Source organism: Pseudophryne corroboree, chromosome 3 (genome assembly GCF_028390025.1).
Source record: "Pseudophryne corroboree isolate aPseCor3 chromosome 3, aPseCor3.hap2, whole genome shotgun sequence".
Classification (NCBI taxonomy): Eukaryota; Metazoa; Chordata; class Amphibia; order Anura; family Myobatrachidae; genus Pseudophryne; species Pseudophryne corroboree.
The window spans coordinates 244,248,786-244,261,545 of NC_086446.1; the positions used below are offsets into that span (position 1 = coordinate 244,248,786).

Consider the following 12,760-nt stretch of genomic DNA (forward strand, 5'->3'; position numbering starts at 1 on the left):
TCTGTAGTGCAGTGCAGGGGAGAGACCTGGGAGCCGTTCTGACCAGCGGAGCTGTGACAGAAAATGGCGCCGTGTGCTGAGGAGATAGGCCCCGCCTCTTTTTCGGCGGGTTCTTCTCCCGCTATTTTTCCAGTCAGGCAGGGGTTAAATATCTCCATATAGCCCCTATGGGCTATATGTGAGGTATTTTTAGCCTTGTATAAGGTTTATATTTGCCTCTCAGAGCGCCCCCCCCCAGCGCTCTGCACCCTCAGTGACTGCCCAGTGAAGTGTGCTGAGAGGAAAATGGCGCACAGCTGCAGTGCTGTGCGCTACCTTATGAAGACTGAGGAGTCTTCAGCCGCCGGTTTCCGGACCTCTTCACGCTTCAGCATCTGCAAGGGGGTCGGCGGCGCGGCTCCGGGACCGGACTCCACGGCTGGGCCTGTGTTCGATCCCTCTGGAGCTAATGGTGTCCAGTAGCCAAGCAGCAAATCCACTCTGCATGCAGGTGAGTTTACTACTTTCCCCCTAAGTCCCACGTTGCAGTGATCCTGTTGCCAGCAGGACTCACTGTAAAGAAAAAAACCTAAACTAAACTTTCTCTAAGCAGCTCTTTAGGAGAGCCACCTAGATTGCACCCTTCTCGTTCGGGCACAAAATCTAACTGGAGTCTGGAGGAGGGTCATAGGGGGAGGAGCCAGTGCACACCACCTGACCTAGTAAAGCTTTACTTTTTTGTGCCCTGTCTCCTGCGGAGCCGCTATTCCCCATGGTCCTTTCAGGAACCCCAGCATCCACTTAGGACGATAGAGAAATGAGAATGAACAGGAAATTAAATATAGGAATTATGTTGCACAGACTCTACACGTGTTGGGTACGGGTGACCAGCGGTCAGTATCCCGGCAGTCAGCCTACCGACGTTCGGATCTCAGCCGCCAGAATGCCGAGCACAACTAAGCCCCTTGCAGGCTCGCTGTGCTCGTCATGCTGCGGGCTCGGTGGCTCGCTACAGGTTCTGTTCCCACTCTATGGGTGTAGTGGACATCCACGAGTGGGAATAGTCCTGGGCTCCCTGTCGTCATTCTGGCGGGCGGGATCCCTGCATCTGTATGCTGACCGCCAGGATCATAACTACATCCCCCCTACACCAGTACAGAATGGTACCTTTGTTCTCTCAATACCGCAGCATCCATTACTTATAGTGGCTGGGACATCTGCGGACCCAATATGGAGCTGAAGGATGTGATGTACAGGTAGCAATTCCAATTAGCTCCTTCAGCAACAGTTATACATCTTCAAAACAGCGATCCAACTGGAACAGTGTTGGGCATTCCCCTCAAATATGGCAAAGTTGAAATAATGGGTTGCTCGACCCAGGATATTTCCCTGGCACCTTTCAGACCGCACAACAACCCGGGTTACGGCACGCTCATGTGAAATAACCCGGGTTACAAGGTGGTGGTCTGAAAGGGGTATTAGAGCCTTTATATAACAGTTTACAGACAGAGGCAGCTACTAGTTCAGGCCTGTATACCATAGGTGATCGACAAAGTATTTACAGCGTGGGAACCCTTCTCTCTTATGCAGTAAACATTTATTTTAGTATTCACACAGACAGATTGATTATACTCACTTTATAAACTCCGGAATGAATTTAGGCTGCAAGTAACACATGAAAAGTTACTAAACAATTCAATAAAACATTAATCATACGTTGTTTACAGGGAATTCTAAAAAATATGGACATGCTATATAATTTGGCATAACTTTAATTATGATGAAAACATTTCTGAAAAACAAACAAAACCCGGCCCAACAAAGATCAGCTAAATATAAAAAAAAAGGGTGTCACCTTACAGCCCAAAAACAACCGTATTGTGAAAAAACGAAAGTCATACTTACCGTATATACTAGAGTATAAGCCGACTTTTTCAGCACCTTTGTTTGTGCTGAAAAAGCCACTTCGGCTTATATTCGAGTCAGTTGTAGGAGGGACACGGAGGGCACAGCGCACGGCTCTCCTGTGTCCCTCCTGCGTCTCCGGCGGCAGCAGCGTGTGTGTTAAAGGAAGTGCACGAACCGGCACTTCCTTTAACACACACACGCCGCTGGAGATGCAGGAGGGACACAGGAGAGCCGCGCGCTGTGCCCTCCATGTCCCTCCTTCAGAAGACAGCGCGGGAGCGATGGAGGGTACGTAATAAACTGGCACTGGGGGGGCACATCTGGCACTGGGGGGGCACATCTGGCACTGGGGGGGGGGGCACATCTGGCACTGGGGGGGCACATCTGGCACTGAGGGCTGTGTACATTACAAATATACCTGACAAAACTAAAAAGTTTTGAAGTGAAAAGATAGTTTGTAAGCAATCATTTAGCAGTACATACGTGGTGGGAGAGATCTGCATCCATAATAATAATGAAGTTCCCAGACGCATGTTGCATCCCATGAATATATGCAGTTCCTAGGGTATACAGAGCACAGCATAAACCCCCATGCACAGGTTAGTATATGAAAAAGGACAATGTAAACAAAAGTAATATAAAAGTGGAGATCTCCATTTTCATGCTGTAGTCTTCAGAGCAGGGGGATATACATATATACAGTATAGGCGTTTACTTTCCACCTATCGGCCTCTGCTGTGACGACACCCATTAACTTACATAGTGGCTTACAGCAGGAACAAAGGCTCCCTCATATGCTCCCAGGAGGAGAAATGCAGATGCACACTCTTAGCACTAAGAACACTGATAGTAAAAATAATGTATATAAACCCTCACAATTAAAATGGAGTATAATTGAAGTTCTTAGCACACAATTGCGCAAATATGCGGGCCCATGTACCGCGGCCAGGTGACTTCATTACATGGGTCCCTAACATTCCTAATACTATCACATTCTCTAAATTTATTCAGGCTATAAATTTATTTAGGACCTGAATAAATTTATAGAATGTTCTAGTATTAGGAATGTCAGGGACCCATGTGATGAAGTCACCTGGCCGCGGTACATGGGCCCGCATATTTGCGCAAATGTGTGCTAAGAACTTCAATTAAACTCCATGTTAATTGTGAGGGTTTATTTTACTATCAGCGTTCTTAGTGCTCAGAGTGTGCATCTGCATCTCTTTTCCTCCAGCATAGTATTAGAAGCCTCAGCATGATAGCACCTCTTGATATCATTGGTAATAGGATGTGCAATTCAGGCCCCTCCCTTTTCTCATATGCTCCCAGCTCAGCAGCATTGCCACGACGACGATACAACATTATAATTACACATCAGGTGGCTTATGCAATAGCCTTAAGGTGCATACACACGGATAGATTTAGCAAAAGATGTGGGCGTTCCCGATCGATCAAAAAGACCAATCTTTCAAATCGTTTATGTGTGTATGAAAATAAGATTTTAAACCTACCGGTAAATCTATTTCTACTAGTCCGTAGAGGATGCTGGGGACTCCGTAAGGACCATGGGGTATAGACGGGCTCCGCAGGAGATAGGGCACCTAAAAAGAACTTTGACTATGGGTGTGCACTGGCTCCTCCCTCTATGCCCCTCCTCCAGACCTCAGTTAGAGAACTGTGCCCAGAGGAGATGGACAATACAAGGCAGGATTTAGCAATCCAAGGGCAAGATTCATACCAGCCCACACCAATCATACCATGTAACCTGGAACATACATAACCAGTTAACAGTATGAACAAACTACAGTAACGGTCCAAGACCGATGTCAACTGTAACATAACCCTTATGTAAGCAACAACTATATACAAGTCTTGCAGAGTTTCCGCACTGGGACGGGCGCCCAGCATCCTCTACGGACTAGGAGAAATAGATTTACCGGTAGGTTAAAATCTTATTTTCTCTTACGTCCTAGAGGATGCTGGGGACTCCGTAAGGACCATGGGGTTTATACCAAAGCATCCAATCGGGCGGGAGAGTGCGTATGACTCTGCAGCACCGACTGAGCAAACGCTAGGTCCTCATCAGCCAGGGTATCAAACTTGTAGAATTTAGCAAAAGTGTTTGACCCCGACCAAGTCGCCGCTCGGCAAAGTTGTAAAGCCGAGACGCCTCGGGCAGCCGCCCAAGAAGAGCCCACCTTCCTAGTGGAATGGGCCTTAACCGAATTTGGTACCGGCAATCCAGCCGTAGAGTGAGCCTGGTGAATCGTATTACAGAACCAGCGAGCTATAGTCTGCTTCGAAGCAGGAGCGCCAATCTTATTGGCCGCATACAGGATAAACAGAGCCTCTGTTTTCCTAATTCTAGCCGTACTGGCTACATAAATTTTTAAGGCCTTGACTACGTCCAGGGATCTGGAATCCTCCAGGTCACTTGTAGCCACAGGCACCACAATAGGTTGATTCATATGGAACGAAGAAATCACTTTAGGCAAAAATTGCGGACGTGTCCTCAATTCAGCTCGATCCACATGAAAAATCAAGTAGGGGCTCTTGTGTGACAAAGCCGCCAATTCTGACACTCGCCTTGCTGATGCTAAGGCCAACAACATGACCACCTTCCAGGTAAGAAATTTTAACTCAACCTTGTTAAGCGGTTCAAACCAGTGTGATTTTAGGAAATGCAACACCACGTTCAGGTCCCATGGTGCCACTGGAGGCACAAAAGGGGGCTGGATGTGCAGCACTCCCTTTACAAACGTCTGGACTTCTGGAAGAGAAGCCAATTCCTTCTGAAAGAAAATCGAGAGGGACGAAATCTGTACCTTAACAGAGCCTAATTTCAGGCCCATATCCACTCCTGTCTGTAGGAAGTGGAGAAGACGACCCAGATGAAAATCTTCCGTAGGTGCATTCTTGGTCTCACACCAAGACACATACTTTCGCCAGATACGGTGATAATGTTTTATTGTCACCTCCTTCCTAGCCTTTATTAACGTAGGGATGACCTCTTCCGGAATCCCCTTTTTCGCTAGGATTCGGCGTTCAACCGCCATGCCGTCAAACGTAACCGCGGTAAGTCTTGAAATACACAGGGCCCCTGCTGCAACAGGTCTTCCCTCAGAGGAAGAGGCCAGGGATCTCCTGTGAGCATCTCTTGTAGATCAGAGTACCAGGCCCTTCGAGGCCAGTCTGGAACAACGAGTATCGTTCGTACTCTTCTTCGTCTTATGATCCTCAACACTTTTGTGATGAGAGGAGGAAACACGTAGACCGATTTGAACACCCACGGTGTTACCAGAGTGTCCACTGCTATTGCCTGAGGGTACCGAGACCTGGCGCAGTACCTCTGAAGTTTTTTGTTGAGGCGTGACGCCATCATGTCTATTTGAGGAGTTCCCCAAAGACGTGTTACGTCTGCAAAGACTTCTTGATGAAGTCCCCACTCTCCTGGATGGAGATCGTGTCTGCTGAGGAAGTCTGCTTCCCAGTTGTCCACTCCCGGAATGAAGACAGCTGACAGAGCGCTTACATGATTTTCCGCCCAGCGAAGGATCCTTGTGGCTTCTGCCATCGCGACTCTGCTTTTTGTCCCGCCTTGGCGGTTCACATGAGCCACTGCTGTGACATTGTCTGATTGAATCAGAACCGGTAGGTTTCGAAGACAACTCTCCGCTTGTCGAAGGCCGTTGTAAATGGCCCTGAGTTCCAACACATTGATGTGTAGACAGGACTCCTGGTCTGACCAAAGACCCTGAAAATGTTTTCCCTGTGTGACCGCTCCCCATCCTCGGAGGCTCGCGTCCGTGGTAACCAGGATCCAATCCTGAATTCCGAACCTGCGACCCTCCAGGAGGTGAGCACTTTGCAACCACCACAGGAGGGACACTCTGGTCCCTGGGGACAGAGTTATTTTCCGATGTAAGTGCAGATGGGACCCGGACCACTTGTCCAGAAGGTCCCATTGAAAAGTCCTTGCATGGAACCTGCCGAAGTGAATGGCCTCGTAGGCCGCCACCATTTTCCCCAGAACTCGAGTGCATTGGTGAACTGACACCCTTTTCGGTTTTAGCAGGTCTCTGACCATGTTCTGTATGTCTTGGGCTTTCTCTATTGGGAGGAAGACCTTCATTTGTTCCGTATCCAGTATCATACCTAGGAACGGTAGTCGAGTTGTCGGAATCAACTGTGACTTCGGCAGATTTAGAATCCAACCGTGTTGCTGGAGCACTCTCAACGAGAGCGCCACTCTGTTCAGCAATTTCTCCCTTGATCTCGCTTTTATCAGGAGATCGTCCAAGTATGGGAAAATTGTGACTCCATGCTTGCACAGGACCACCATCATTTCCGCCATTATCTTGGTGAAAATCCTCGGGGCCGTGGAGAGTCCAAACGGCAACGTCTGAAATTGGTAATAACAATCCTGTACAGCGAATCTCAGGTATTCCTGATGGGGGGCATATATGGGGACATGAAGGTACGCATCCTTTATGTCCAGAGACACCATAAACTCCCCCTCCTCCATGTTGGCTATTTTCGCTCTGAGAGATTCCATTTTGAATTTGAATCTTCTTATGTACAGGTTTAGGGATTTCAGATTCAAAATAGGTCTGACCGAAACGTCCGGTTTCGGGACCACAATAGGGTTGAATAGTAACCTCTTCCCTGCGGGTGCAGGGGAACCTTGATTATCACTTGCTGTATACACAGCGTTTGAATTGCAGCTAACACTACATCCCTTTCCGATGTGGAAGCTGGTAGGGTCGATTTGAAAAATCGGCGCGGGGGCACCTCCTCGAATTCCAATTTGTAACCGTGGGAAACTATTTCCAACACCCAGGGATTCAGGTCCGAACTGACCCAGGCCTGACTGAAAAGTCGAAGACGTGCCCCCACCGGTGCGGACTCCCTCAGGGGAGCCCCAGCGTCCTGCTGTGGGTTTTGGAGCAGCCGGGGAGGACTTTGGTTCCTGGGCACCTGCCGAAGCAGGTGCTCTCTTGCCTCTACCCCTACCTCTGGCGAGGAAAGAGGATCCCCGACCTCTTTTGGACTTGTGCGACCGAAAGGACTGCATCTGATAGGGTGTTACTTTCTTTTGCTGTTGGGGTATATAAGGTAAAAAAAAAATTATTTACCTGCTGTGGCTGTGGAAACCAGGTCCGTCAGCCCATCCCCAAACAATACATCACCCTTGTAGGGTAGTACTTCCATATGTTTCTTGGAATCCGCATCACCCGTCCATTGGCGAGTCCATGAGGATCTTCTCGCTGAGACAGACATGGCATTGGCCCTAGAAGCTAGCAATCCATTGTCCCTTTGAGCATCCCTCATAAATAAGACTGCGTCTTTAATATGGGCTAGAGTTAGGAATATAGTATCCTTATCCATATTATCAAATTGATCCGTCAGCTCATCTGTCCAAGCTGCAATTGCGCTACACACCCATGCCGACGCAATTGTCGGTCTTAGCACAGCACCCGTATGAGAATAAATACACTTTAAGGTAGTTTCTTGCCTGCGATCTGCAGGGTCCTTAAGGGCTGCTGTGTCAGGAGACGGTAGCGCCACTTTCTTGGACAAGCGCGTCAGGGCTTTGTCCACAGTGGGGGGTGATTCCCAAATCTCCCTGTCCTGCTTAGGGAAAGGGTATGCAATATACATTCTTTTGGGGATCTGCGGTCTCTTATCCGGAGTCTCCCAAGCTTTTCCAAAGAATTCATTTAATTCATGAGATGCGGGAAAATTAATAATCTGTTTCTTTCCCTTAAACATGTGTACCCTTGTGTCGGGGACCGAGGGTTCATCCTCAATATGCAACACATCCCTTATTGCCACAAACATACACTGAATGGTTTTAGTCACCCTAGGGTGCAGTTTTACTTCGTCATAGTCGACACTGGAATCAGAATCCGTGTCGGTAGTAGTGTCTTGTGTTAAGGGACGCTTTTGAGACCCCGACGGGCCCTGTGAGTCGGTCCAATCTGAGGATTGACCCCCTGATGTCTCCCCTAAATCAGCCTTATCAAGCTTTTTATGTAAAGATGCCACACTTGCATTCAACATATGCCACATGTCCATCCAATCTGGAGTCTGCACAACCGACGGGGACACCACTCATTTGCTCCACCTCCTCCTTGGAGAAGCCTTCCGCCTCAGACATGTCGGCACACACGCACCGACACCCCACACACCCCAGGATTAACCTATAAGGGGACAAAACCCCAACCAGGCCCTTAGGAGAGACAGAGAGAGAGTATGCCAGCACACACCCAGCGCTTAATAACACTGGAAAAATATGACCAGATAGCGCGATATAGATTAGATTATATATATATATATATATATATATATATATATATATATATATATATATATATATATATATATATATATATATATATATATATATATATATATATATAATGACCAGATTCCCACTCACTGCGCTCAAAATGCCCCCCTCCTCTTTTTTCCAGCCTGAATGTTCAGCAGGGGAGAGACCAGGGAGCCAGCGTTTTCCTCATGCAGCTTCTGTGGAGAAAATGGCGCTGGTTAGTGCTGGGGATCAAGCTCCGCCCACCCGACGGGCTTCGGTCCCGGTGATTTTTTTTATAGAAAATGGCGGGGGATCGTAGAATTACTGCCCAGCTGCCTAATCTACCTTGTCAGTGCCCAAATGTGAGGTTTATTGCTGCCCAGGGCGCCCCCCCCCTGCGCCCTGCACCCTTCAGTGCTGCTCTGTGTGTGTGAATGGGAGCAATGGCCTTACCTCTTGAAGATCTGATGTCTTCTGCCGCCTATGAAGTCTTCTGCCTTCTCATACTCACCCGGCTTCTATCTTCGGCATCTGTGAGGAGGACGGCGGCGCGGCTCCGGGACGAACCCCAGGTGAGACCTGTGTTCCGACTCCCTCTGGAGCTAATGGTGTCCAGTAGCCTTAGAAACAGTGCCCAACTTGACAAGCCTGCTCTGCTTCTCTCTCCTCGGTCCCACGATGCAGGGAGCCTGTTGCCAACAGGACTCCCTGAAAATAAAAAAAAATAAAAATTATTTTTCCACAGAAAACTCTGGAGAGCTCTCTGCAGTGCACCCATTCTCCTCTGGGCACAAGATCTAACTGAGGTCTGGAGGAGGGGCATAGAGGGAGGAGCCAGTGCATACCCATAGTCAAAGTTCTTTTTAGGTGCCCTATCTCCTGCGGAGCCAGTCTATACCCCATGGTCCTTACGGAGTCCCCAGCATCCTCTAGGACGTAAGAGAAAGATATATCCGCCGATGCGCATACCCGCCAATTGTTTACAGGAGTATATGATCTTTCATGCATGCAGAAAGATCATAGATCAATCTTCTGCACTGTGTTCAAACCTAACCACTCCCCACCATCATTTCCTCATTCTGTGCCAGGCTGGATGGAGAAGAGACATAGACAGCAGTTCATCGGTTTTGTATTCAGATTCTACAAGCAGCATGTAAGTACATGTTGCTGAAAGGCTGCTGGCCACCAATGTATTTATAAATCTTGCAGCAATGTATTTTTCACTGTCCACCAATGTGTGCCATACCTGTGTAAAGTCCCCCAGTCACTGGCCCGCATTGTTTATGCAATGTCCCCCATGACTCTGCACACTGTGTCCCTCATGCCAAAGCAACTCAACACACTTTGTTAGCAAGCTAATCAAAGCAGTGCAGTTCAGCAGTCAAAAGCAGGTATAAACCAAGCCTCACCTACAGCAGAACTGCACAGAGCTATAATGGTAGGTGCTTTTTATATCCCCTACTTCAGCAGCACCCTTTGTTTAAATTTTACCCAAGACAAGATCAACCATGTGTATTTTTGTGTACACGATAATCGTTAAAGATCTAACGTTTGTCGAATCGTTCACTATTGGACACCAAATAGTTTGTCCTGGAAATCATTAACGATATTGGATCGTTTGCCAAATCTATCTGTGTGTATGCACCTTTAGAGATGCAGGCAGGGGTAGGATTCTGGATAGCGTGTCCACATTTTTAAAGCGCCAGTCAGTAAAAAAAAGGCAAAACAAGTCGGTTTTGCCTTTTATATTATTAGTGCTTTAAAAATCCGAGCAGACATGATCTTTGAGAATAAGTTATACCCCTTTACTTGTCCAAATGACAACAGTGACTAATGCCTAGAAGAACCACGAGGGCTCATGGTTAGGCTGGTTTACGGCATTTAATATGATGCCATTACCAAAGGTAATGTGTTTGTTCCGTGCTAGCCCATATGCTGTACCCTGTAAATTTTTAGACTATAAAAAAAAAAAAAAAAAAAAAAAAAAATAAGAATTTACTTACCGATAATTCTATTTCTCGTAGTCCGTAGTGGATGCTGGGAACTCCGTAAGGACCATGGGGAATAACGGCTCCGCAGGAGACTGGGCACAAAAGTAAAAGCTTTAGGACTACCCGGTGTGCACTGGCTCCTCCCCCTATGACCCTCCTCCAAGCCTCAGTTAGGATACTGTGCCCGGACGAGCGTACACAATAAGGAAGGATTTTTGAATCCCGGGTAAGACTCATACCAGCCACACCAATCACACCGTACAACCTGTGATCTGAACCCAGTTAACAGTATGATAACAGAGGAGCCTCTAGGAAGATGGCTCACTACAACAATAACCCGATTTAGTTAACAATAACTATGTACAAGTATTGCAGACAATCCGCACTTGGGATGGGCGCCCAGCATCCACTACGGACTACGAGAAATAGAATTATTGGTAAGTAAATTCTTATTTTCTCTGACGTCCTAGTGGATGCTGGGAACTCCGTAAGGACCATGGGGAATATACCAAAGCTCCCAAACGGGCGGGAGAGTGCGGATGACTCTGCAGCACCGAATGAGAGAACTCCAGGTCCTCCTCAGCCAGGGTATCAAATTTGTAGAATTTTGCAAACGTGTTTGCCCCTGACCAAGTAGCTGCTCGGCAAAGTTTTAAAGCCGAGACCCCTTGGGTAGCCGCCCAAGATGAGCCCACCTTCCTTGTGGAATGGGCATTTACTGATTTTGGCTGTGGCAGGCCTGCCACAGTATGTGCAAGCTGAATTGTACTACAAATTCAACGAGCAATAGTCTGCTTAGAAGCAGGAGCACCCAGCTTGTTGGGTGCATACAGGATATTTTCAGGGTCCTGACAACATCTAGCAACTTGGAGTCCTCCAAGTCCCTAGTAGCCGCAGGCACCACAATAGGTTGGTTCAGGTGAAACGCTGAGACCACCTTAGGGAGAAACTGAGGACGAGTCCTCAATTCCGCCCTGTCCGAATGGAAAATCAGATAGGGGCTTTTGCAAGATAAAGCCGCCAATTCTGACACGCGCCTGGCCGAAGCCAGGGCCAACAGCATGGCCACTTTCCATGTGAGATATTTTAAATCTACAGATTTAAGTGGTTCAAACCAATGTGATTTGAGGAACCCCAAAACTACATTGAGATCCCAAGGTGCCACTGGAGGCACAAAAGGAGGCTGTATATGCAGCACTCCCTTGACAACGTCTGGACTTCAGGAACTGAAGCCAGTTCTTTCTGGAAGAAAATCTACAGGGCCGAAATTTGAACCTTAATGGACCCCAATTTGAGGCCCATAGACACTCCTGTTTGCAGGAAATGCAGGAATCGACCCAGTTGAAATTCCTCCGTTGGGGCCGTCCTGGCCTCACACCACGCAACATATTTTCGCCAAATGCGGTGATAATGTTTTGCGGTCACATCCTTCCTGGCTTTGATCAGGGTAGGGATGACTTCCTCAGGAATGCCTTTTTCCTTTAGGATCCGGCGTTCAACCGCCATGCCGTCAAACGCAGCCGCGGTAAGTCTTGAAACAGACAGGGTCCTTGCTGAAGCAGGTCCCTTCTTAGAGGCAGAGGCCACGGGTCCTCTGTGCGCATCTCTTGAAGTTCCGGGTACCAAGTCCTTCTTGGCCAATCCGGAGCCACGAGTATAGTTCTTACTCCTCTCCGTCTTATAATTCTCAGTACCTTGGGTATGAGAGGCAGAGGAGGGAACACATACACCGACTGGTACACCCACGGTGTTACCAGAGCGTCCACAGCTATTGCCTGAGGGTCCCTTGACCTGGCGTAATACCTGTCCAGTTTTTTGTTGAGGCGGGACGCCATCATGTCCACCATTGGTTTTTCCCAACGGTTCCCAATCATGTGGAAGACTTCTGGATGAAGTCCCCACTCTCCCGGGTGGAGGTCGTGTCCACTCCCGGAATGAACACTGCTGACAGTGCTATTACATGATTTTCCGCCCAGCGAAGAATCCTTGCAGCTTCTGCCATTGCCCTCCTGCTTCTTGTGCCGCCCTGTCTGTTTACGTGGGCGACTGCCGTGATGTTGTCCGAGCGGATCAGCACCGGCTGACCTTGAAGCAGAGGTCTTGTTTGGCTTAGAGCATTGTAAATGGTCCTTAACTCCAGAATATTTATGTGAAGTGATGTCTCCAGGCTTGACCCCAAGCCCTGGAAATTTCTTCCCTGTGTGACTGCTCCCCAGCCTCGCAGGCTGGCATCCGTGGTCACCAGGACCCAGTCCTGAATGCCGAATCTGCGGCCCTCTAGAAGATGAGCACTCTGCAACCACCACAGGAGAGACACCCTTGTCCTAGGGGACACGGTTATCCGCTGATGCATCTGAAGATGCGATCCGGACCATTTGTCCCGCAGGTCCCACTGGAATGTTCTGGAATCTGCCAAATGGGATTGCTTCGTAGGAAGCCACCATTTTTCCCAGGACCCTTGTGCATTGATGCACTGAGACTTGGCCTGATTTTAGGAGGTTTCTGACTAGCTCGGATAACTCCCCGGCTTTCTCCTCCGGGAGAAACACCTTTTTCTGGACTGTGT

At 48.3% G+C, this 12,760-nt stretch overlaps 1 protein-coding gene across 1 annotated transcript in view; it reads right to left on the reverse strand.

The window, feature by feature from the left end:
• Nucleotides 1-12,760, reverse strand: part of DPM1 (dolichyl-phosphate mannosyltransferase subunit 1, catalytic) — a 121,076-nt gene that overhangs the window by 87,381 nt on the left and 20,935 nt on the right. Inside the window, exons 4-5 of the mRNA XM_063958964.1 lie at nucleotides 2,371-2,447; nucleotides 1,616-1,641 (exon numbers count right to left, since the gene is read on the reverse strand). Coding sequence (XP_063815034.1) covers nucleotides 1,616-1,641; nucleotides 2,371-2,447 — 103 coding nt within the window. The remainder of the gene's footprint in view (nucleotides 1-1,615; nucleotides 1,642-2,370; nucleotides 2,448-12,760) is intronic.